The sequence below is a fragment of the Vitis vinifera genome, chromosome 1, assembly GCF_030704535.1.
Source record: "Vitis vinifera cultivar Pinot Noir 40024 chromosome 1, ASM3070453v1".
Classification (NCBI taxonomy): domain Eukaryota; kingdom Viridiplantae; phylum Streptophyta; class Magnoliopsida; order Vitales; family Vitaceae; genus Vitis; species Vitis vinifera.
Window position 1 is genome coordinate 25,287,412 of NC_081805.1, and position 26,682 is coordinate 25,314,093.

A 26,682-nucleotide genomic window follows, 5' to 3' on the forward strand; every position below is an offset into this window, starting at 1 on the left:
CTACAAAAAGGGTCACCACCATCCTACCCCTTTATCTCTCTTCGTAAACACCATGATCAAAGAGGATGGCCACTGTGAATGTCCCCCAACCGATTTCTTCGGCAGGCGAGGGTTGTGAGCAAGTCAAAAATCAGAAAAGCCTTGCATCTATTTTATCATCATCATCATTTCAAAATCCAAATGACAGTGGGTGTAAATTATTTTCTCTCACATTTTGATTTGATCATATCCATCTTGGGTCATAGGAATGAAGCATGAGGTAAGTAAATTGAAGAAACTTACAATGAATATTTTCGAAAAGATCTCCTATTAAATGGCATTTCACCTGTTTGAAAATTCTTCACTTTATAATCTGGTTGTTGGCTTTATAGTGTAGGCAATAAATGGGTATGGTGGAGACGGTGAGCTATGGGGATTAGTTAGCGTACTTATGATGAATAGGAAAGTAAATTGGGTTTCATTTTCCCCCTTTTCAGTCAGCCATGACATTGGGATGTGGTTAACCTGGCCATATGCACTCTTTAAGTTATAGGTAGGTCAAATTCCTGCAACTGTACAAGGCATTTACACCAACTGTACAAGGCATGTACACCAACTGTACAAGGGTGTGTATCTTAAGGGATTTCGAGTGATTTTTAAGAACTTGCTCATTTACTTTTTCCAATCGTGGGGGACATTCCTCACACTTATTGGTTGACAACATACTCATTGCATGCATTTTATTTGATATCTACCATGTTAATTCATTGTTTTATCTCCCCTACATTACTTATGCGTATGAACGGAAATGAGGGTTCATTTTTTCCTCCTTTTCCCTCATCCACGAGAATGGAAACATTGTTGCCCCACCCATATGCACTTGTTCGGTTGTCCCTTCGGTGGATTGCATAACTGTACAAGCCATTTACACTAACTGTACAATCCAAATGTGTTAACTGTACAAGTGTGTTCAACCCTACCTATATTGAAGGATTTCAACTTTTTTTGAAAACAATCGTTGCTCATTTCCTTCTTTTTTTTTACTAGAGGGACATCCCTCATAGTCATTCCTCATTTCCCTTTGTACACATTCAAATGCCTTGTGGTAGCCCACTTATGTTGCATAGGAACCTAAATTGGGTTTCATTTTCCCCCTTTTCACTCAGCCATATCTTTGGAATGTGGTTAACCCGCCCATATGCACTCCTTTAGTTGTATTTATGTGGAATTGCTCCAAGTGTACAAGGCCTTTACACCAAGTGTACAAGGCCAATGTACTAAATGTACAAGGGTGTGTATCTTAAGGTATTTCAAGTGATTTTGAATAACTTAGTCATCAACATTTTCCACTCGTTGTGAACATTCCTCACACATATCGGTTGACAACACACTCCTTCCATGTATATTATTTTATTTGTACAATGTTAGTTCATTGTTTTAGCTCCCCCACATTACTTAGGCGTAGGAATCGAAATGAGGGTTAAGTTTTTCCTCCTTTTCCCTTATCCATGGTAATGGAAACATTGTTGCCCCACCCATATGCACTTGTTCGATCGTCCATTTGGTGGATTGCATAACTGTACAAGCCATTTACACTAACTGTACAATCCAAAAGTGCTAACTGTACAAGTGTGTACAACCCTACCTATATTGAAGGATTTCAATTTTTTTGAAAAAAATTCATTGCTCATTTCCTTATTTTTTTGCTAGGGGGGCATCCCTCACAGTCATTCCTCATTTCCCTTTGTACACATTCAAATGCCTTGTGGTAGCACACTTATGTTGCATAGGAACCTAAATTGGGTTTCATTTTCCCCTTTTTCACTCAGCCATTTCTTTGGAATGTGGTTAACCCGCCCATATGCACTCCTTCAGTTGTATTTAAGTGGAATTGCTCCAACTGTACAAGGCCTTTACACCAAGTGTACAATGGCAATGTACTAAATGTACAAGAGTGTATAAGGGTGTGTATCTTAAGGTATTTCAAGTGATTTTGAAGAACTTAGTCATCAATATTTTCCACTCGTCGTGAACATTCCTCACACATATCGGTTGACAACACACTCCTTCCATGTATATTATTTTATTTGTACAATGTTAGTTCATTGTTTTAGCTCCCCCACATTACTTAGGCGTAGGAACCGAAATGAGGGTTAAGTTTTTCCTCCTTTTCCCTTATCCACGATAATGGAAACATTGTTGTCCCACCCATATGCACTTGTTCGGTTGTCCCTTTGGTGGATTGCATAACTGTACAAGCCATTTACACTAACTGTACAATCCAAAAGTGCTAATTGTACAAGTGTGTACAACCCTACCTACATTGAAGGATTTCAACTTTTTTTGAAAAAAATTCATTGATGGTGGTGTTTACTTATTGTTGGTTAGTGTTATGACAAACAATTTCTGTCTCCCTCTATTCGCCTTGTTATCTTGGGTAACAACACATAATTTCAATAGACCAGTTTGTTGCCTTTATGAAAAACTCTCATTTGATGTTGATGTGAGGACAAATATCTTTGAGGTATTTAATTCAACAGCTTCATGCAAAATCAGATAGTTAATTCACATTCTATGGCTTTAGAGGTTTATTTTCTCTTAATTTTCATCCTTCCAATATTCTTAAATTATGAGTATGTTCACTTCTTTTGTTTGTAAGACGGATTTATGACTCTGCATCAATGGAAAATTATGTGCACAATATGGAGTGACGGATAATAGGAGAACTTAAACGATTACATGAGGGTGTCGAATTGCACCTTTTCCTTTTCGTTTTTAGATGAAGCAAATAAATGATCTTTTATCCTTGAACTAATTGTTTTTCCCTTTATGTGTGCAGGTGGGTTGATTCTTGAAGTGGGAACTTTGTCACGATTAATACAAATAATTCAAAATAAGAGGCTTAACATCAGATGAAAGATGAGAAGAGAAAAACAGAGAAGTCTAGATGATCAAGATAGTTTATTTTATAGGAAGCCAATCTATGTTAAGAGTTGGATAATAAGATACCAACCTTCTTTTAAGTTTTTACATTGTAACTATTTTCATTAAATAGTATCATATACGTTTCGGGACATGTAATTATGCATTTCATTCCAATTAAAATTCCAATGTATTGAACTTAAATTTTGGTTATTTCGCAGTTTATCAGCACATGTTTCTTGTTTTTAAATTTTGTTTTTCCTCCGTTTATATTGGTTGTTGGACAAATAATGACTCATTCTCATTTCATGTCGTTCTCCAAGTTTGCTGAAGAATTTCTTTACTTGATAATTTTATTAAGTCATTAAATACATTAATCATGTTTGTTAAGATAATTTCATAGCCCATATTTTTAATATTAAATTCATTTCATTAATTATTTACTATTTATATCTCTATATCATTTTATATGTACACCTTCATATTTATTACATAATTTTTATAGTCAATATTGTGTAGTACTATATGTTTGCAAAACTTTAATTATGAATATGTAATAAAACAGTTACTAATTAAAGAGTAATAAAGATAAATGTCAAACTCATTTACTTTTTCTAAAAGGGACATTCCTCATTTCCCTTCGTACACATTCATTGGATGAGATAGCGCGCTTATGATGAATAGGAACCTCGATTTGGTGTCATTTTTCCCCAACTCGGTGAGCCATGACATTGGAACGTGGTTAACCCAGCCATATGCACTAGTTATGTTGTATCTAGGTTGAATTTCTGCAACTGTACAAGGCATTTACACTAAGTGTACAAGGCCAATGTACTAAAAGTACAAGGGTGTACAAGGGTGTCTATCTTACTTTTTCCAAACGTGGGGAACAATCCTCACACATGCTGCTTGATAACACACGCATTGCATGCAATTTAATTGATGTCTACCATGTTCATTCATCCTATTAGCTTCCCTAGTAATGATGAATATGAACCGAAATTAGGGTAAACTTTTGTGTCATTTTCCCTAGTCCATGGTAATGGAAACATTGGTTACCTACCCATATTCACTTGAAAATATGTACCTATTAGGGATTTGGTGACTGGACAAGGCATTTACACTAAGTGTACAAAGCAAATGTGCTAACTATACAAGTGTATACAGGGGTGCCTATCTTGAAGGATTTGAAATGCTTTTGAAAAAATTGCTTGCTCGTTTATTTTTTCTAAGAAGGACATTCCTCATTTCCCTTCGTACACATTCATTGGATGAGATAGCGCGTTTATGATGAATAGGAACCTCGATTTGGTGTCATTTTTCCCCAACTTGGTGAGCCATGACATTGGAACGTGGTTAACATAGCCATATGCACTAGTTATGTTGTATCTAGGTTGAATTTCTGCAACTGTACAAGGCATTTACACTAAGTGTACAAGGCCAATGTACTAAAAGTACAAGGGTGTACAAGGGTGTCTATCTTACTTTTTCCAAACATGAGGAACAACAACAGCCAACATACGAACCCAGAGGACTATACAAAATTCATTGTGCTGAAACTTATGGAAGAACTCACAAAACATCATTATGGGGTTGAGCTGCTTTAGTTCAGGAATCCCAGCAAGAGAGACATCTTGCTTTGTATGAAAAACACGTCCTTCAATAATTGTAACAGTTGTAAATTATGAATTATAGAGGTAACCTGCCTGTAATCTAATGAGAATTGACTTGATAGATTAGCTTTTTAACCAAGTACTTAGTGATGAAAATGTGTTTTGTGCTTGAACGGTGTCATTCCCATTAGTCCAAAATTTTGGGATGATGATCGCCATTTTTCGATGTGTTGAATGATTACTTTTAAGGTGTGGAGCTACTGCATTCTGAGAATGGTTAATAATAATTTTTAAAATCATACATAATAACTTCCAAAATAAAGACTAATAATTTTCAAGTGATTGTGGATTATTCTTGAGTTTCCCTTTTCTCTTGTCTGAACTTGCTAGTTCCCAATACTAAAGTAGGAGTCCATTGATAATTTAAACACAAATATTGACTATAAGTCTCTGAAAAACCTTATTACTATAATCAATCAAGCCAATATCCACCCAACTAACCCAAGGGCAAAGTGGGTTCTTATTACCAAGCCATGAGCAATTTTGCCCACAAAAAAAACCTAGGACAAAAAAGGGAAAAAGCCACACGAAAAAATGTTTTATATATATATATGAAAAAAAAAAAGATCTCAAACCACATGGCATCCACATGATTGAGAAACACCAATTTAGAATTTATTTTGATAGGGGATTTACTTTATAGAATATTTTTTTAAAACAAGTTATTTTTGTTCAAAACCCCCATGAACATGCAGTCTGATGATGTACAAGGCATAAGAGTAGAGAAATGAAAGGAATGGATATTCATGGCATATTTTCTAGTGCAATTTTCTAAAAGAATAATGGCGTATTTTCTTATGACTGTAGACAGTTGATGGATGAGATCAATTAGTCATAATTCTACCCTTATTGCAAGATCATTCTTCGCCGAGATCCTTTTGCTTTCCCTTCGGGGCTTTGGATTCCTGAATTGTAATCCTTTTCCTTCTCCCTTCCAATTAAGGAATGCAAGCACGCAACCTGGTTTCACCCACACATCTTGCCCTCTTATATAAAGCCACCACCGAAGGCCTTATGAACTAAACAGAGATATCCAGTTTAATTTAAGAACTTTGTCAAATGAAGAAAGTAATTGCTCTGGCAGAAATATCAACTGATTTAATTTCTGACAGTCGTACATCAACCTCCATAGCATTACATCTACTAAAAGGGTTCCTATTCTAGTTTCACATGTAGAATTGCATTTATAATTCATACACTACATTCCAACTTCAACCAAACAAAAGCTAAAACAAAAGGCCTAAGCTAGAGCCATTTGCATTTCAGCACCCAGATTGCCTAAGCCTGCATTGAGGCTGTGTACACCCAAGGTTGCCAGGATTGATGATGAGCCCCTGATGAAGCCAAGGTTTCCATCTTCACCATTGGAACAACCAACAGCAAGTGATCAGATATTCAATGGCAAATCGGGTGGGCACGACACTACCAACAGGCACTGCATGACTTGTGGGCACGTCGTGTGACACTGGCAACATGTGATGGCATGCTCATGTGCTTCAATTAAGTTACGGGCTCCGACACTCTGAAACTTTCCCTAAGTCGCTAGAGGCTTTAGACGAATTTTTCAAGTGATATAACTTTCCCTTCGAAACTTTCACCGACTTCTATTGAACAGCAGAAGCTAAAACGGGCACATGAAAATATTTTGTATAACACAAAAAAAAAATACCTTGCGCTTCCAATAAGTATATCCAAACAAGACTTATGTCACGCAAATTGTGCGACATGCAGGAAAAGCTAGAGAGGTAGATGTCTAAGGTGAAGAGAAGTGATGAAAATGTACAACAAACATGAAGGATGGTTTAATTCAAGTCAATCAGAACCCAGTTGACCCAACTAAGGAAGAGTATGATGCATTCTCATCACTGGCTGTTGGCCTCTTCTCACCATCCCTGTTTGATGCTCCATTCCCAATTTTGGGAAGCAGCCCTGTTTCTAGACCAGCCATATCATGCAACTCTAATCGTCGCTGTTTTGCTTCTTCTATATCACCTTCCCAGCAAGTTTCGGAAATAATTTCAAGCGCTTTCTCCATCTTATCCTCTGTCACAAGCTCTCCATTTTGCAGGAGGACAAGGTAAATTTGTTCAGCAGAAGCCTTCCGGATCTAAGGGAGATAGCAAAAAACCAATCCATCAGCAAAGGACGATTTATTATATAATTGAGAGGCAAAATTTTTAAGGTTTAAAATTCAGTAAAAGTGATAATATTTTGTGTGCACCACATACCTTGGGATATCTATGGCCCAGGAAAGTGAGAAGATGAGAAAAGGCTCAGGTGTTGACGGATTCTGGAACGGAAGCAATATACCCAAGTATTGCAATGCCAGCATATAACTTGGAGAAATCCTTTGTCGCTTTCAATTCCACTGCCAGAGAATCCAAAACACCAGCATAGAAGATTGGAGTATGGCCCTGGAAATTGAGATATCTTAAAAATGTGTTGACACCAAAGAATTAAAACTACTGACATATAATTCCATAAAGGAATCAGGATCATGCAAAAACCAATATTAGCTTAATCTTTCTGATTACAAGAATTTAGTCGGATAGAAAATTTTATTAACAATTCCAGAATTGCATGAAGGGTTCATTGTTGTCCTGGAACATCTAACTGTCCTGTCATTTTCACCTTGTTTCTATTTTTTGGTCTTGGTATGGATTGAAGTAGAACAGAAAATAAACTAACCAAGTCCAGGGAATGCATTCAACCAACATGGGAAGTCAAAACAAATATAAAGTTCTCTTGAATGAAATGATAAATTTTCCACTAACATTGCCTGACAAGGGACACCATTTATCTGGCATGCTTTCACATCTCAAGAAATTGAGACTTCTGAATTCAATATTCTAGGGAATCATGAATTTATGAACCAGTCTATATGTCAGCACAAAAACTGAGCTGATAAGATCTAGAAAAGAAAAAATAATGCAAGTGATCAAAAAACTACTTTGATTAAATTAGTAATTCTTTTGCATCAGTAAGCCAGATTTCAATTTAATGGCTTGAAAGGTCAGGATTGTCTGTGTATTATAGAAAAATGCATAGAATTGGAGAAACTCTTCTGGTTGGATGAAATGATAGATCCTATTACAAAAAAAATTAAATTTTAATATTTTAATAAATGCCTCTACAATAACCATTCTTTCATACAATTAACAATGATGTACCAATAGAATCAAACAGAAATCTTCAAATTGATAGCAATGAACAAAAAATTGAATGGGAAAAAAATTGAAACATTCTATCATCTGTGAATTAGCATAGCAATAAAAGGAGAGTGTCAACTAACCTCCATGTTCAATAATATCTTTTTGCTGAAAAGAATCTCAATGGTCTGAAATACAGAGGTAATTTCATTAAAAATAATTCATCTGAAAGAAGATAGGGCCTAAATCTGAGAAAAAAATATCTATAGAAGAGTGGAAGTAGAGGTGTAAACATGCAAAAGGAATCATGGAAACCCATATAAATGCACAATATGCAACAGCAAAGTATAGGCTATTGAAATGCAAAAGATGCAATAAATACGAAAACAGAGAGAATCTAAAAGCTGAAGATATATCTTTCAAAAGCACATGGGAAGGGCATGTTTTTGTCTAGGGATGAACCATTGCAGAGTCTAGGACCACAAGATATAGCATTCCACTTGGTTGAATTTCTCATCAATCACATTTTTCTTTCATCAGTTTCAATTCTCAATTTTCGTTAAGAAATCTAAATAGTGGAGAATGGCAACCCTGTACAAGAAACAGCATAGTGGTGATTAAAAAGTGCCTTTTGCATTAGGTGAAATATGGAAGTAACCTATGCCCCAATGGGTAAGGAGAGAACAACGCATAGACCCAACCATGGCTAGAATATGGATGTCTAGAGATGAGCATTAATATATTCTTAAGGCTTCGTTTAAAGCATTATGATTTGTAACAGAAGTTCCTTTGTGGTGATGGGTAATAGATTCAAAACCAACAAACTCACTGGCAGAGTAACATTGATAAGCATTGGAAATATGTCTAACTGCAAAATCGAACCCATAGTGCTAGTTGTTCCAAATGAAAACACAAACTACTAAAAACATAAGCTGTGAAAGCAAGATATAGCAAGAAAGTGAACTATAAACAGTCCCCACCAGAATGCCAGCAAAATGATCCTAAAAATGTAGGTATATACTGACTTTATTTCTGGTTAATTTTAATATGATAATGTATTGGTCTAGTTACTATAATGGTATAGTGGGGGTTCAGTAGATCTGGGTTCTATCAGTGCATGCATGCACAAAACAACAGAACAGACTTACTTCCAGGGATCATCCCCAACAAGAAGTACATCATTCTCATAATCCACATACACCATTTTCCAACTTGAGCCTTTCTCGTCGTTGAGCACATCTTCAACTCCAAGCATGCATTCAATTGCCTAGCATAATTCTTCATAATTCTTAAAACTTGCAACATCAATTGACCTCCCAACTGATCCCATTTTTTGAACCTGCCATAGCAAAAAATGCCATCAAAACCAGAACTCCCTGTTTTCTAAGAAAAAAATCCACCAAAAAAGAATGTAAAACAGTTCGTTGGCAAACATAGAAACGTCAATGTGTAGCGAAATGGAGTTTGCAGTGACATTATGGTAGTAACAATATGTTAAAACTAAACTGGGCACACACTGGATCAAGGAGGCATGTAGGAGTGTTGTTGACTTGTTTCAATATACTTCAGGTGGTAATGATGGGCATGCCTCAATCTTTTTGATGAAAAAGAGACAATGTAGTCATTTAAAGATATACAAATTGTTAGTTAAAAAAAATTTGTATCAGCAGAAATAATACATGGTACTGTAAAACATACCACAAGGTGAGTCTACCACAAACCAGTACGCATGTGGCACACATATAGAGACCAGGAATCAATAATAAGTTAATGTCTATATGGAAATGAGCTCTCAAATACTACTCTATCATGAGACATTGCATCTATGAATTTACTTGACACATTGTTCTTAACACAAATTTTTATGTTTTAAACAAAAAACAAAATTTGCCGATGCTAAATATACTGATCACTTCCAATCAGGCAAGAAAATATTCAACCTCAGATACTAAGTCACACCAAAGCTTATGGGGATCCCAATCCATTTATATGGAGCCAGGATTGTGGCTCTACAATGATTGGCCAATGGTTATTTAGCTGATGATTCCTATACAATATCCTAAATTAAAAAGACCTACAGGAGAAACAAATTAGAACAAGTGATCTAGAGTTATTCAGTATTGGGGCAGATTTAGTCCAGCGCCACCCAGAAACCATGCTTGCACTTTTAACCGACAAAATAATTTATTACAGGACAAAATAAGGAGAGTTGATTTCTATAGTAGGATTGATAAGTTACCTTCTCATTTACCAATTCAGTGATGACAGATGCACATTGCTGCAATGACTTAATCCTTGTCATGCAGTGAGTTGATGGTTGCTCTAAAGCATCTCCTATATCCATGGATCCTTGTGAAGTCCCAGAAGATGCCGAGCTATGACTTTCCAAGCTTCCAGTATAACATGTGTTAGTGATTCCTGCACCAGCAATTGGCATTGGTGCACTTGATTTGGTCTTCATATTTACAGATGTTAGAGGGGCACTCCCTGATTTGCATTGTGAATGACTTGGCTTGGAAGCAATAGCTGAGGAAGATGATACATCCATTGGGGGTCCAGATACAAAAACATAATCTTGATCAACCAACTCCTCCAATGAATCCACAACTGTGGAATCCATACAAATAAGATAATAAAAAAGAACATAAATTTTAGCAACACGTTTTTTTTTATAATAGAATATTAAAATGAGCAATGAAATATTATTGAAAACATTGGTACCTCTTGAACAACTTCTCATTGGTCTTTGTTCCATGGATTTTAGAGGTTCTTTGACATTCTCATTTGAAGGCCTAAGATTGTCAATCCTAAAGCCAGTAATTTCTGGTTTATGTGATGTACTGTTGTATTTAAAAGCAGGATCCGTGTTGTTCGAAGTGTTAAATATTGTTTCCCTTATATCAACTTTGTTATCAAGAGAAAATCCATAGGTAGACTTCATTGAGGACCTCTTCCTCAAAAATGATGGGCTCCCTTCAGCACCACTAGAATCATCATCTAGAGGAAAAGACATACAATCCTCTTGAGAACTTGCCTCTGTTTTTCTCACAGGATTGCATTCAGAAAAAGGAAACCCATCATTTATTCTTGATGATCTCCTACTATTGCATGCCACGAAGGATTTTAACATGAGTAAATAATGAAAATATCATATGCCAAGATCGAGAAGAGTAAAAAAAATTTTCTCCTTTACCTTAACGCTTCATCTGGTTGCTTTTGAGAAAGGAATAGGTGGTTAAACAACTCTTCAAATGTTAGTCGTTCCACTGCATATACAAGGACATAGAAGGGTCAAAGAGCTATTCAACCTCAATAAGCCTTTAGTTTTAGAACTACAGTGATTTCTTTTTGGCACAATCAGATATCATATATGTTTCACTTTTGTATCATCTTTAGTTGTTTTAGGCTTTTCACTTGGTGCCATTAAGAATTCCTAGCAACAAACAGGTTTCCCCAATAAAACACACACACACACACACACACACACACATATATATATATATATAAATGCTGCCAGTTTCGAGCTAAATTCTGTGAAATACCTGGATTGCGGCGCAGCAATTTCTGACACAAATCTTTGCAGTTAGCACTCAAAGCATTATTATCAGGAGGGAAATGCAATTCACTATATTTAACAATGTTTTGGAGCAACTGCTCAAGAAACAAGACAAAAGGTTAATCAAGGAAAAGTTAAGGGCACAAAGAAAGACAAATTAAACATAGCTACAGAATTATTACTACTTAAATTAAACACAAAAAGAATCAATAATTAAACCAAGTTGAAAACCCAACCACTACAAATGATTATTTCAGATGTGCTAAAAAAAATAAAAAGAAAAAAAAAACCTGTATATGATTGTTTCTTGTAAACGGTGTTCTTCCAGTCACAAGTTGAAAGATAATGGCACAAACACTCCAGAGATCTGCCTGCGTATTTGGTTGAAGTTAATAGGAGAAGGTTATGCGAGAAAATGGATGGATTCTTACAGATGGAGAAAGTAAATATCACCTTTGCGTCATATTTCTGAAGTTGCATTATCTCTGGCGCCATGTACAATGGTGAACCACACAATGTTTCTGCAAGACCTCTAGGTTGTAGAGATCTGCCAAAAAAGAATCGGAACATATAAACTTATTGAAAGGACCTTAACTATATAACCCATTTAGCTGTACTAGAAACTAGAAACGTTAAACAAAAGGATTTTTAAAATGAAAGAGAACAGGTTTCATTTCAATGAATATTTACACCCTTTGAAATCAGCAATCTTCAATACTGAATTGTTGTCATTTGTGGAGAGAAGAAGATTTTGTTCCAAGTAATACATATGCCAAATGGAATTAGATCTTATGCAATGCCTCTTTTGCACAGGATGTACAACATAAAGAATACCCATCACTAAAATTCCCATCGTATTTGCAGAGGATATAAATTTTGATGGGCATGCCCTATAGAAAATTTAAAATCATGACAAAGTCAAACACAAAACAAGAGCCAATATATATATTTATAACTTTTTTATTAAAAAGAAAAAGTAGACAAGAAAAAAAGCATGCCTGGGATTGTAGAAAATGGTAAATGGGCTTCGGTTAGCCGCAGCATGAGATGTAGCTGCAAGAACTCCAATATGCAGGCTATCAGTGGACAGAACTGATGATGGCAATGATGTTTGTTGACGGTTTGCACGCCTCACACCAAACAATAGCTGTGATTTCTCTTCTCTTGTGATGACAATGAATACAAGATAATGAGGTTAGCTAAAATATATTTTTTAGAATGCAATATATTATTAAACAAGCATTAAACATGTGCCTATGAAATAGACTTGAGTGATTGTCCAATATGGATACATCATACAAGGGTCAAAACTTTCAGATGTCCTAAGAGTTTCTTTCGACAGTTTCAAGGATGACAAACCACATTAGAAACTTTCCCAATATTGGCACAGGTTGTCACCAATCTCATACACAAGATGTTAAAAACAGAATAAGGGAAAAAGAAAAAGAAAACCTAATTATTGCGTGCCTACATAATCAGAACATCAAACTTGAATTCTGGTTTCATAAAAACTTGGATGCATAATAATCAGTCAACTAAAATGAAGCCATTATTTGACGTCTACCTAGACCACATCTATGTGGAACCTAATCATACTTAAGCTAGAAATAACTTTTTATGAAAATTTCCAATGAATGTTATATAGTACCTAGTTTATGATCATCTTCAAACTTAAGCATGGCGTGTCATGATTATCAAGAAATAAAGGTTCCCTCACCATCAGCAATTTGCTATCATTCAAGTTTAAATACACTTATGTTATTATTCACAGCCAAATATCAATGATTGGGGTCAAGAAAGGGGAATATCTCATCATGATTAACAAAAATATTTACCTCGATGTTGCCTACATCCCACATTGGTTGCCTGCAGCTATTTTGATCATCTAACATATTTCCAGCCTGCTTGTTACAATGAAAAGGTGATAACTCACTGGTTTTTGTTCTCTATCTTTCAGAACTGTTGGAAAATGAATGTTGAATGTCCTCTGGTTTTCCTTTTTCCTTGCCAGAGCTGCCTTCAAAGTACCAATCTGAAATAATAGTTCAAAGTTTTCAGAATAATAAATAAGAATTGAGAAGAATGATAAATAATGAGAGCATTCAGAACCTGTTCTTTCAGCTCTTTCACATCTGCACTATCCTTGTTTACACGAGCAGCATCAAGTTCTACAGTGGCAAATCGCTCTGCAAATTTAACTGTGCTAATTGTTTCTCCATCAGCATCCGGTTCAGGGCTAATGTGAACAAACATTAGTGTCTTGGCTTGCCCCCCTAAAGAGAATTACAATCCAAAAGCCATATTATAATTTAAAAAATAAAATTAAAGAAAACAGAATCAAATATGAGGTTCATACTCTGAAAATGCATTAGTTTATTCTTACCAAGTGAGTCTTGAAGAAGTTTTGTTACTTAACTATTCCTGTAAGGGACATGTGGACTCTTCTGGGCAAGGGCAGAGATGACATCCCCTAAAACAGAGAGAGATCTGTTAATATGCTGTGCCTCCTTTAGTCTATCTCCATTGACCTCAAATTTGTCTACTCTCTCACTGTCGGCCTGATCAACAAGATGCATACAGCCACGAAGAATAGTTCCTGACATCAAGTCTCTTCCTGATTCATTCTAATAATATTTAATTCTCTCTATTTACTTATTATGCAATCACAATCAACTTAAGTTAAAAAACAATCAAACTCTGACTAATCCCATAATCCCAGTGTTCATTTCCGCATATGACACCAAAAAAAAATTTAAAGAACTACATTTGTCCACCATAAATTACATACAAATGTTAGCACTTTATACAGTTTTATCACAAATTACAATCCCCTTTAATCTCTCCGGACATGGTCTCGGTGTGCATTTTGTGCTGAAAGCAACATACTCCCCATAATCTTCAACCTGTAATGTTTCAATTTCCCCTGCATTCATTCAAGTTGATAGCAACAAATCAGCAAATTAATTAATTAGGCTTTTCTAACTATTTTAACATTAATGAGATAGTCATAGATAATTCCTCCTACGTACCACATCGATTGATTTGGAGAACCCCCCCATTGACCACAATTCCATGAATTTCATTACAAAAACTCCGCAATCGTGCCTACGTCAATATAATTACCAAAACGTTATTAAGTGTGGAATTATAAATAAGAGATGAACTTAAAATAAGTTGCAATCCTATACAATATCCCGGACTGCAAGGTCAACACTCACTCATTAGGTTGGAGGGGTACATCAGGTGTTATGAAATTCAATGTCCTCAAATCATAAGGTGATACCTCTTTTTTGTGGGCAGCCAACCACAAGACAACCTTGGCCTGAAACATTTATTAACGCAACAATTGAAATTTTTATGGGAAGACATACCTAACAAATTATTAGTTGTTGCTTGTTACTTTACCAGATTTTGTTGAACTCCACTCAACATTGTCTTCTTCCTACCAGGACGAGAATCTAGCAGTTGGATTCTCTTGTTTGCTAGGTCATATACGTACAATGTCCAATGGTTCTTTATGAGAACCGGTAAGAAGACCTGCACCAATAGACTGCCATTAAACATACATCTAAATATTGTACCTTCATGCAATAAAAATACAAATCCAAGCATTAAACATAGGAATCCACCTCGTTAACATTGACATATGGAATATCCATCTGATACAGATGTGGTTCAAAGTGTCCTATAACTACCTCCCTCACTAAGTGTTTTGCTTGGGAGTGGATTATCATTTCCTGCATGTCAAATAGGGGATAATATCAGGTTTGTCATTGTAGGTGATGCTTGGTTCAAGACAAAAAATAAAGTTAAGCAAGGATTTAATGGAATAGTAATCATTACAGCTATGTAGGGGGATAGAAACAGTTTCGACTTCGATTCATGTTCATACTGCAACAATCTACAGTAGGCATCGACGACCTGATTTCATATATCATAAAAGTGTAAGCAACTAATTATATTAGAACCACACTTTCATTTTCAAACTTAAAATAATGCATAAAGAGGGATAAGAAGTGATATGCACGTCGCTTCCTATCCACCCATTCCCTTCGAAGCAGCCCAAATTACCTCTGGTTAGGATAGTGTCATGCATAGACACTAGTTCCTCATTGTTACAAACACATACAATTTAGTTTTTATGTTTTCACGATCATACAATGAGAGGAGTGTCATTGAAGTATGTTACCTAGCATCCAAATCCTCTCCAAATACCAGTGCAACTGCTTGTTTTAGGTCGATTTTGATGGCAGATTGTTTGGTTTGTGGTTGGGATATGTATGGGGACAACAGGTTTGGAGCCATTCGACACACTCGACGTTTTCGGACGTTCCTATTTGTGGGGACAACATTACCTTCTGGTTGTTCTTCACCATCTGCAATACGAGATTTAGAACTAGTCAGCAAAGGTATACATTATGATTGGGTACTTGGGTTGTTAACCATATGGGTGTTTGCATAAATTTTATCACTTACTGCTTACTACATTAATGGGTACACTGGACTGCAACTCATACTCAGGGGCGACAACGCGATCTGGTGTGTCTAGCACATGGTTTGCAGCATGCGAAGCCATGTACTCATCACCAAGAAATGCATGGTCATTGGTTGTGGGAGTGTTGGCTGGTGCATAGCTAGAGTGACCACCCACATCTGAATTTACCCCACTATGTCTTCGAGTCCCTAACTTATGCATAAGGCCACACATTATTCTCAGCTGCTGCTGAATGCCCCGTTGATATTGGTCAATTGCTCGTTCTGCATCATGATATTGATGCCATATTTCCTATGACATGATATTGATGTCAATTTTTGAGAACAAAATGTGACAACAACATATTTCTTTGTAGTTAAGAAGTAAAAATAAATTACAATGACAATGAAATGAACATTTATTAAGTTTTTAAAAAATTAACAACTTACATCACTATTTTCAGCATCAACATTTGTGTCATGGTCCACATTAGTCTCTGGCTCCATAGTTCTCTCTACGGTTGGAGATCTCTAGGACGCCTATAATTAGCACTGAAGATTAGTACTTAAATAATGAGTGTTATGCTGGTAATGACAATATATTTATGCATGCATCACTTACAAAATCAATCTCAGCATGTCCGAATGCTCCAAACTCCTTTATCTCAGCGACTAGTCATCGCTTAATCAAATCATCGGTCCATGCCAATGCTGGGGGCACTGTAATGGGGACTTGGACTGAAGGAATTTGGAATTTAATGACATAATGCAGCTGCATAATAAATACAAACATCAGTAGGCAAATGTGACTATGTTGTGCAATAAAATTATATAACAAAATGGAAGACAAAGATTGAATAAGTTCACTACCTGTAGAAATAAAACGCAGCCATGTACCCAAGAGGTGTTAGACTGTTGGTATTGCCTAATTCCCTCAATTAGTTGGTCAAGCACAAACTGGGCCCAATTAACGTCATTTCGGAATCCATCCTCATGGATGGTATGCCACAAGTTACGGCAACCATTGAGCCTAGATGTGGGGGCCAACAATGTGGCACATGCGTAGTAAATGAATGCTTTACGGAACTCCTCGCCTATAGGTAAGTTCAGGAGTTTCTCCTCGCATGCCCGAATAGTCCCAAATGGATGCTCTGATGATGTAGAGGTCACCTGCAAAATCCGCCCTTCTGTTGGGAGGCCGAAAATGAGGCCAACATCGGTGGCTGTAACAGGATAGTGTTTCTGGGCTGAGAACTCTATCCGTCTAAATCCAACATTGAAATGTTGGATTAGAAAGATACAAATGTTGTGGCGCACCTCTATGCAGTCTAAGTTTAAGAGACCTCCAAATTGGAGGTCTCTTATGGCTTGTATTTTTTCCTCTGGTAACCGGTTGTAGAGTTTCTTAAATCTTGCAGCTGAGCATCGTGTAAACATTGATGTGCCCTGCATGCAATGTTTGACAACATGGACATGTTAGGAATAGCGACATTTTTGCAATTGGTAATGCAAAAAATAAGTGAAAAAGTAAAGCTGTCATTTCTCAAAGTTACAAAGACTTGTCTGCTTGTATTTAGAAATAATATACAACAGGGTAAGACATTAGATGGGGTTGGGTGCTACTGACAGTGAGATATCCTGTAAGAAGGAGGATTGTAAATTTATGAATAAGCCTATATAGAATAGACAATAACAGTAAAAATGTACAGAATAGACTATAAAAGTACAAAACTAAATATGAGAATACTACATGATATATAAAAGAAAGAAATCAAATCAATTTATGGAAATAAATTGACTAATTCTATTAGAGAAAGAAACCATCAAAAAATCAATGAATAATCCTATTTAATTCTCATTTAGATTGTAAGACAACTTGATAGAACAAAAATCCTTGGTAATGAATTTGTGATCTTCAACAACAACTAACAAATGGAGTGAACAGAAAATGCTATGGAAAAGCAGATTTCTTTCATTGCCTTAACATGCTTACAATAAAATGCTTGAGAAAGTGGAAATAAAAGCTCACAAACTGAAAGGCCTTGTATTCGTATTCCCTCGCACACACTGGGTTTTGTGTCAGGAATCATCTTTACAATAATTCTATTCCCCCAAGTGTTTTCCACTATATTGAACAACATGGTGGCTACTAAGGGTCTTGCATTCATGGATGTGAGCAAGAGAAAAAACTCAAAGAGATCTCTTTGTTTTCCCTGTTCTTTTCATTCTTCTGGCTATTTAAAAGGGGTTTAACCTGCTCCTTTTGATACTTCTGACATACACAAAATCTAGAGGAACTGCTAGAGCAAGCACTATTATGTGGTGAAGCATTACACTAGGTAAGGAAGTTCATTTTGACTTAAAACTTTTATAGGTTTTATAAAATATGGTTTGAGGTGACACAACCGAACATACTTTTAGTATATCCATTAGCATTAATCCCATCCCCATCACCATTCCTACCACAACACCTCTCTTTATCCTTTCCTCTACCCTCCTCCCTCCTCCTAGAGGACATGGTTTTTGCCTATCCCCACAGCTATATAGCGAAGACCATTAGATCCCTAAAGCATAATTTTATATGGCGTTAGTGATTCGTGCCCAGTCGGTGTATCAACTGATTCGTGTCCAGCTGGTATCCTTGATTGCGGGAGTAATCAACAAAATTTATAACCTATTACACCATGAACTAGGGTAGCAAAGACAAAGCTACTAAAGCATAGTGGCTTTAGGATCGTTCATTGGGATGGGTTTTCACTTCACAATTGATATTAATTCAAAGCTGAATTGGTGTCTTTTCATTTCAAGGTTAGCTTTAAAAGAAAACATAAAGATGTTTGAATGAAAAAGGTTTGGTTTTAAACTAACCAAAAATTAGTAACTGATTTTACTTACAAGGAAAAGTGTTTCTTGGAGTTTAGATCACTAGGATCAGATTCCTTGAACAAAAAGGGAGTTCCGGTCACTTGTTTATTTTCCTCGCATTGGGGATTTAACATATAGTTATTTCCCAAATCGGTATTGTACAGATGCTTCCCATTAATGGGTTCAAACACTAAATCTCTCTCACTTATGCACCTTGCAATGGCTCATACCTCTCACCTAGCACTTGCCATTCAAGGTGATCTTTAACCTTGGATTATCCGTCAAAAGCTCACAAGAGATAACTAATGGATGTCTCCTTAGAGTCCAAAAGCTTACCAAGTGTTGGCTATTCTAGAAAATCCTACCTTCAAACCACCTCCCAAAGGCTCGCAAGAGATAAACTAGTGCATCTCAATGGATGGAGATCACTTGCCTTATCAAGTGTTGGCCCAGGTGATTTAAAGGCGTTTTAAGTTAAACTAAAAAGATAAAAACCATTAACGGGTCACACTTTCTCTTCATTAAAAACTAAAACAACAAAACTTCCAATTTATGCATGTGGAAACTTACCCAACTTTCCTTACTCCAAGAGACGAAGAGTCTAGCCTCTCATCCTCTGAGGAAAAATCCTCAGAGTTTGATTGGCTAGAAAGAAAAAGAATGAGAAAACAAAAGCAGAGCAAGTGCTCTGTATTTTACTTCCTTGCAAAACTGTACAAAGGATTGATCTCTGAGAACAAACTCCTAGGATCTATGATCGATAATATATTCGATATATTTTTTATATATTTCATGTAAAGGAAATTACAAACTATATATAAGGGTTTATTCACCCTTTTTCCAAACTTAATAACTAAGGAATCCTATAATTGGTGGGCTACAAGGAGACTTTGGGAATTTAGACATAAAATATCTAAAGCAAAATATCTCAAAATATTTAGAGCAAAATATCCCAAAGTGTCGGTCGTAAATATCTGGAAGCTTCAGGAGAACACCGCAGCACTGTGCAAAATGGCTGCTCTCCCATTCGGGTAGGCGGCTATCAGATGATCCGGATACGTCCGTCCGAAGAAGTTGAAACACTCTCCTTTTCTATCCGGCGTCAGAATTCCGGACGTGAACATTCGGGTGGAAGTGGCGGCAGCCAGGTACAAATTGGCGGCAGCCGGGTACAAATTGGCGGTAGCCGAGTCCAAAATGGCGGCAGCCGGGTGCAAATCCTATCCAGATATGTGGTCCGGACGCCCTCCGATGGTGTATCCGGACGCCCTGTCCAGGTATACTCCTTACATGGATTCCAAAGAACTCTCCTCCATCTCAGATTTGCTTTGGTGATCAAAAAGCTATCAAAACACCAAAACTTAACATACTTTGATTAGAATTGATTGCAAGGGTCCTTAACATGCCAATTGAGTTAAAAGGTGGTAACTACTACTCAAAAGTGTTTAAAAGAGTTAGTTACAAGCTATGAAATATCACTTTTTGAGTAGTAATCATTTAGTGAACCACATTTTCCATATTACCAAATTGTACACAAATATTACCCGACAACTTACAAAACTGATATAATAGTATTTAATAAATAAACGTTGAATTGTTAAAACTTCAATATTAGAGAACTTTCCAACATAACTTATACATGGTAACTATAATAAGGGGAGATGAAATTTTATGAAATTTCATGCATAATATATATATATATATATATATATATACTAACTTAAAAGGTATCTCAAAATGAAAATTTCATAAAATGATTTCAGATTATATATAAACAAGGGAGTCATTTGTTCACACCAATTCTAATATGTAAAATATCATAAAATGAAATTTTACCCATTTTGATACCAACATGCATTCTGATTTATGTTCTCACAATACATTAAAATTGCATGACTATAGATTATAAGTTCTTGTGGCACTCTACTAGAGAAGCCAAAACCTCTCAAATAGTATGTTGGCAACGGAAGAATGCAAAAAACAACAAAGATAAGCAAGTATGATGAACCATACCGAGAGTGGGAGTGAACTGGCAGCAGAACCATCTAGGTCATTACCAGCCATTGTTAATATTATAACTGCATCATTGGGCATAGAAAAGTAGAATGTTATGCACAGCTAAACTGACCAACTGAATAACTAAACAGCAAGTATAGTACAATACTATGAAAGTTCAGCTAAGTGACAAGAAAAATGCACGCATCCAATGATGTGAGTAGGACATACTTAAAATAGGGAAGTGAAAGTATACATCAAGTTAAAAGATACCACATTGAAAGTGCAATTTCAAATTAAATCAGTAATGAAAGCAACTCCAAATAACGAAAATTAAAAAGTAGTCTTATAAAAAAAAAAAAGTAGTGCATCGTGTCTATAATAAGGACAATACATAACATCCAAAAGCAACAACCCCATGACCATAAAGCAAATAATGGAACAATGAGGGATCGTACACAAAATGAAAACCTTACAAGCAAAGAAATGAACATGTCACGACAATGGATTATTACATTTAGACCGATTGTGACCTATGCCATTGCATCGAGAGCAATGAATAGCTCTCTTATGGCTAAATTGTGACTCAATACGCCTTTGTCGGGGTCTTCCTGGAGGACGTCTCACTTGCGGGGGTTGGAGACTAGGAAATACGTTGCCTTGGCCATCTTGCAAAGTCCCAGCCTCACAAACTTTAGGCATGTTGTGTGTTGGTAATGGTTGAAACTGACCCGAGTAAATCAAATGTTGGGTGGAGACTTTAAAACATGGGTCGATATAGTCATACACATCGTGTCTCAATGTGCGGATCACAGCACATACATGTGGACATGGCAACCTGGACATTTGCCATGTTAGACATGTACACTTATGTTGCTGCATATCCACAACCAAATAAACATCTCCAGTAAAAACCTTGAACGTCCCACCCAAATAGGGCATCACAGTAATCGGAGCAGATCTCGTGATATTTGACATTAGCTTTTCCTCTGTTTTAGGTCCAACCACGCTCTTCCACTTATCTGTACCACGCATATGGGTGTCCAACATGGCTACAAGCTTATCCATGTGCATCAACAACAACATATAAATTGTTTGGTGTCGTTCCTCTCTTAACCACGCATTGAAGGACTCTGCAATATTAGTTGTCATTTTATCCCAATGTTTTTTAAGGAACTTTGATATCGCCCAATGCTCCGGACTATTCTCCGCAACCCACCTTGCTAGGTCGCCATTAAAATGCACAAGTTTTTCAAACGCCTCATTGTAGTCTATATCCAACCGAGCATATGCAATGTTGTCTAAAAGCAGCAAAACATCTTCTTTCCCTTTCTTTTCCCTAATGTTTTGCCTATTGAAGAAGCTTGAAAAGTTCTCTTTCACATGTCAATAACAATAGGCGTGATTTTCTACCCCAAACAACTCCGAAACACTACGCAATATCCCTTGATGTCTATCTGATATAATAATTACTTCTTGACCATCTAGGATCCCCTTCAATTTCTCCAAGAACCAATACCAATCCTCATAATTTTCTGAACCAACCACACCCAAGGCTAGAGGGAACATTCCATCATCTGCATCATATGCAATGGCAGACAAAAGAGCTCCTTTGTATGGACCACTTAGGTGGCAAGAATCAATAGCCAATATCGGTCGATACCCCATGGTGAACCCTTGAATTGAAAATGCATGGGCAATGAACAATTGCTTGAAGTGGCCTTCATGAGAAGTGTACTCGACAATAGTTCCAGGGTTAATTTCCCTTAGCCTATGGCATAACCAAGGCAAAAACGCATAGGACGCACGTGGAGATCCATATAAACGCTCTTTTGCCTTCTCTTTAAGATGCCATGCTTGGTTATAAGTCAATTGAACTCCATGATCACGTTCAAAATCCTTGCAAATTTGTCGAGGAAGGTATTCTGGAGTTGTTCTAAACACGTCTTCAACAACAACAACACCTCTCTTGGAAGAAACCCGCACCTTAGATGAACACTCATCTTGAGCTATATGATTATGATTAACTTGGTAAGTATAAACTCGCAATATTTCATTTCCTTCAACAGCATGAGCTGTTATCTTCCAAGGACAATCCTCAACCGAACACTTTACTGACATATGAGTAGGTGAATTTTTCTTGTACTTGTATTGAAACCTTCCAGCTAATGACATTTGGTATATTGCATTCCGAAACTCATCTTCATTCTTAAATGTATGTCTGGAACCTAATATTGCCTCACGAAACCGATTCGATTCCAAAGGGGTGTACTCACTATCTGCACAACGCGATGCAAAACCTCTTGATAACATCATAGTATTAGGACTTGCATCGCATGATGCATTAGACGAAGGAAACGTAGGATGTGGACCTCTGCATTTACATTCATAACCAAAATTAGACTACATAATGCGTAAAATTGATATTCATAAAATTTTAAATAGACATCCAAGTGAAAACGCATTACCCAAGTGCCAACTGTGTATTCGGTATATTTGCCTCTATGGCTTCCACATCGGGTGACTCGACTATGTACACATTTGCAAAGTCATCACTGTGGGAAACCACGTTATCCAAGTCATCCTCATCTTCTAAATCTTGGATGACTCTAGGGTTAAACTTGAGGGTGTAGTGCATCCTCCTCACATGAAGGGAAATGTCGAATTTTTCTAAGACCTTGTGAGTGAATTCTTCAAATGCCATTCCTTTATAAATGTGAATACCTTTGCTTCTTCCACCAACATATTCCCAAAGGCCATCATTTTTTTGGACAAGTTTGCCTCCCACGAAAATATAACAGTATATTCTATTTGTGGCATCCATCAACCTATTGAAATAAAGCACAAATTTATATTGTTGAACAAACAATAATGCATATTCAATGTGATCTTAAAAGTTTTTTCATCTCACAATATACTATGTTCCCATATGAAAAAGTTATATTTTAAAAAATGTATATACAAAAAAATGTAACTTTAAAGTCTTAAAAAATAATTTTTGTTGCTCCTTTTGATTATTCTAACCATTGTCAACAGTAAGATTATTTTAAGATAGGCACTAATAAACAAACAGTGAGTTGAACTAAGATATGAAGACCGAGCTTCTCTCTTCTCTTGGACTGATAAATACTACCTAACCTAAACAAAACTAAAAATAATAATAAAAATAAAAAACAAAAATGAGAAATGTAAAATTGGAATGGAAATTAAAAGATTGAAATTAATAGATTAAAACAAATCATTAAATTAAAAACTAAGAAAGGCTATAAAAGGAAAAAAAATGAAAGATTACAACTAAAAACTATGTTACTTCTACTCCTACTTCTAAAAAAAAATCTCTAACTTATTTTCCCTATCATTCCCCTTTACTTATATATTCATAGTTCACATTTTTATAAGCAAAAACCTCTCTCTCCAACTACTTTAGTGCTACCCAATTTGACACTACTACTTACCTATGCTAATAATCTAATCGTGTCAATACTTGGAACTTTAAGACAAAACATCACAACAATATCTAGTAAAGTAGGAGGATTTTGTGTCTGATTTGACATAATACTCCAGAACATATATATATATATATATATACACCAAAAATATTGGAATTATGGAACTATAAGACATTCAATAGGAAATAATCCCCCACGTTTTATTAAGCTCTGACCTATACTTACACTAGGTAGAAAACAAATTCTCATTCTCACTCAAACCCTTAGACAATTTCTATTGGTACTACTATATCAGACATGCCTACAAACTTATTCAAAGAGAATGGAGATATTTAAATATTAATTATAAAGCGTTGCTTTGCAAAATAATATGAAGAGATAATAGCCTAAAAAATGTAACAAATATAGAATTCTCTTCTAAACTATCATGTCCTACTTTAGATGATTCATACAAAACCATAAGCAATAGTTTAACACATTTAAGGTTTAAGGGTAAAAAAAACTAATAGATAAAAAGAGATAAATCTGTTACTTGTGCCTACATCTCAAGCCAAGGCACCATAAGAAAACTTTAGGGTTTTTAGGTTTTCCATTTCCCCTTTCCATTTTTCCTCTCCTGGTTTCTAGCAACCAATTAAACAATTATAAATTATTTTCAAGTATATATGACAATTTTTCACAAATATTTTTTTGAATTTAAAATATACAAATAGCATGAAAAAAAAATCTAAAAAAAATTACAAAAATAAAATCAGATCGATTAAGCCATGAATCATGAGTTGCAGGTAAAGTGCATTTTCTGTATTCTCAAGGCTTAAAGAAAAAATTATGGTTCAAAATTTTTCCTTCTTTTTCTCATTATTTTCTCAGCATCCGAATAATAGTAGCAAACCAAGAAGTCAATTATTGAATGGGAATAGTAACTTGAACTCCGGAGATCAAGTTGAACACAGTTTAGAGATTTGGACTAAGAAAATTTTAGGTCGAGATTTAGGCAATCTACTAACCTCAAATATGCAACAAGAGAGACCCAACTGAAATCCATACCTTATTCAAATTTTCGAGAGAGACGAATGCGAAAAAAAATGAAAGAGCCACAGAGATTGAGATGCAAGCGATGGAGGTGCTCGGGAGGAAGAGAAGAAAAAGGCTTCTAGGCTTGAAATGTTGAAGAGAGACCAAAATTAGGGCAAATTTCCAAAAAGCCGCAGAGATTGAGATGCAAGCGATGGAGAAACTCGGGAGGAAGAGAAAAAACGGCTTCTAGGCAGAGAAGAAAACGGCTTCTAGGTAGAGAAGAAAACGACTTCTAGGCAGAGAAGAAAATGGCTTATAGGCTTGAAATGCTGAAGAGAGCAAAATTAGGGCAAAATTCCAAAGAGCCGCGGAGATTGAGATGCAAGCGATGGAGGAACTCGGGATGAAGAGAAGAAAACGGCTTCTAGGCTTGAAATCTGAAGAGACACCAAAATTAGGGCAAAATTCCAACCTGGATTTTTTTGTTTATTATTTTTTTTTCATAATCAGCAAAGGTTATTTTTGGAATTAATAAAAGTGCATATCCTTCTTTTTAATTTTGACACTTCCTATGGGTTTTCAACTTAAATGGGTCAGTTAGATGGACCTTCTCTTAATTTTTGGGCCCAACTGGGCCCAAAACACAATTCTCCCATATATATATCTATACACACACATGATCCATGGTTTAAATAAAACATTTCTTACATTTACAATAATTTTATTTTAAAGTATTGTTATTATATTACACCAATGTTGTTAGGCCATATTTTGCTAAACAAAATGAAAAAGAAAACACATTATTTGGCAAATATTTTACAACTAGAGGTGATGAAGACTAATGTTAGTAATTAGGTTTGCCATATGTTTCAACAATGTACAATTAGCTCAATCACTTGAAGCTTATACCAAAAATATATTTGAATAATAGACAATTTTTGAAGGGTACATAGTGATAATCAACTACCAAATTAACATAAACATAAAAGTTGAAAGGACAATTTTAAGGTATAGATGACTCTAAAATATCAAAAGTAGGTTGAGTATCCAACTTAATATTACAACTTTTCTCACTTAAATGACAGTTTACATATAACAAAACTATCTAAAGAAAAATAATTGTTTGCCAACATTTCAAAGATAGAATTCTCAAACACTAGTACCAAAAGAAATCTTCATCACCACTAAGAATTCATCATTGTATTCAATCTGAAACAAGTAAATACACATAATTAGCTCCAATTTAAGCAACATTTAGATTTTCATAATGGACTATAAACAACATGTTCAATATTATTATTGCAATTATTGTTATTATTATTATTATTATATAATTAACAACACAATATTAACAAACTTGGTTATAAAGATTGTTTAAATTCCTATAGTTTTCATACTTGTGGTATTTAACCATACTCAAGTGAGTATATTTGTCAATAAATTTAGAGTTTCCACTAACAACCTATAACAATTTATAATTTTAGCTGCTTGCTTGTATATTTTTTTGGAATTCAACCTTGGAAAAAATCACACGAATCTTAATCTTCCCTATGAAAATCACATTCTGCAACTTCAAAGAGTTGAACCCAATTATAAACTCCCTC

General features: G+C 35.7%; 1 protein-coding gene, 1 long non-coding RNA gene and 1 other non-coding gene across 3 annotated transcripts; all 3 read right to left on the bottom strand.

Annotated features, from left to right (window-relative positions):
- Nucleotides 1-6,227: 6,227 nt before the first annotated feature.
- On the bottom strand, nucleotides 6,228-8,114 carry LOC104880525 (uncharacterized). The gene is made up of 3 exons (XR_786779.3): nucleotides 7,867-8,114; nucleotides 6,803-6,988; nucleotides 6,228-6,681 (listed from the first exon to the last, which is right to left on the bottom strand). It is a non-coding gene; the product is annotated as an uncharacterized LOC104880525 (long non-coding RNA).
- Nucleotides 8,115-8,962: 848 nt separating this feature from the next.
- On the bottom strand, nucleotides 8,963-10,853 carry LOC132252582 (serine/threonine-protein kinase ATG1c-like). The gene is made up of 3 exons (XM_059737050.1): nucleotides 10,445-10,853; nucleotides 9,963-10,330; nucleotides 8,963-9,062 (listed from the first exon to the last, which is right to left on the bottom strand). The coding sequence occupies exons 1-3, from the start codon at nucleotides 10,851-10,853 to the stop codon at nucleotides 8,991-8,993; spliced, it is 849 nt and encodes a 282-aa protein (XP_059593033.1). The 3' UTR covers nucleotides 8,963-8,990.
- Nucleotides 10,854-10,934: 81 nt separating this feature from the next.
- Nucleotides 10,935-11,828, bottom strand: LOC100266020 (uncharacterized). The gene is made up of 3 exons (XR_009465594.1): nucleotides 11,733-11,828; nucleotides 11,266-11,650; nucleotides 10,935-10,989 (listed from the first exon to the last, which is right to left on the bottom strand). It is a non-coding gene; the product is annotated as an uncharacterized LOC100266020 (transcript).
- Between the last annotated feature and the right edge of the window lie 14,854 nt (nucleotides 11,829-26,682).

Bases quoted from the DNA above. Each gene is read 5' to 3' on its own strand.
- LOC132252582 (XM_059737050.1), bottom strand. From the start codon at position 10,853: ATGTTAAAATCCTTCGTGGCATGCAATAGTAGGAGATCATCAAGAATA. The intron at 10,331-10,444 runs GTACCAATGTTT...TGGATTCCACAG, and splicing joins AATGAGAAGTTGTTCAAGAG to TTGTGGATTCATTGGAGGAG. The intron at 9,063-9,962 runs GTAACTTATCAA...TTGCTATGGCAG, and splicing joins CTGAATTGGTAAATGAGAAG to GTTCAAAAAATGGGATCAGT.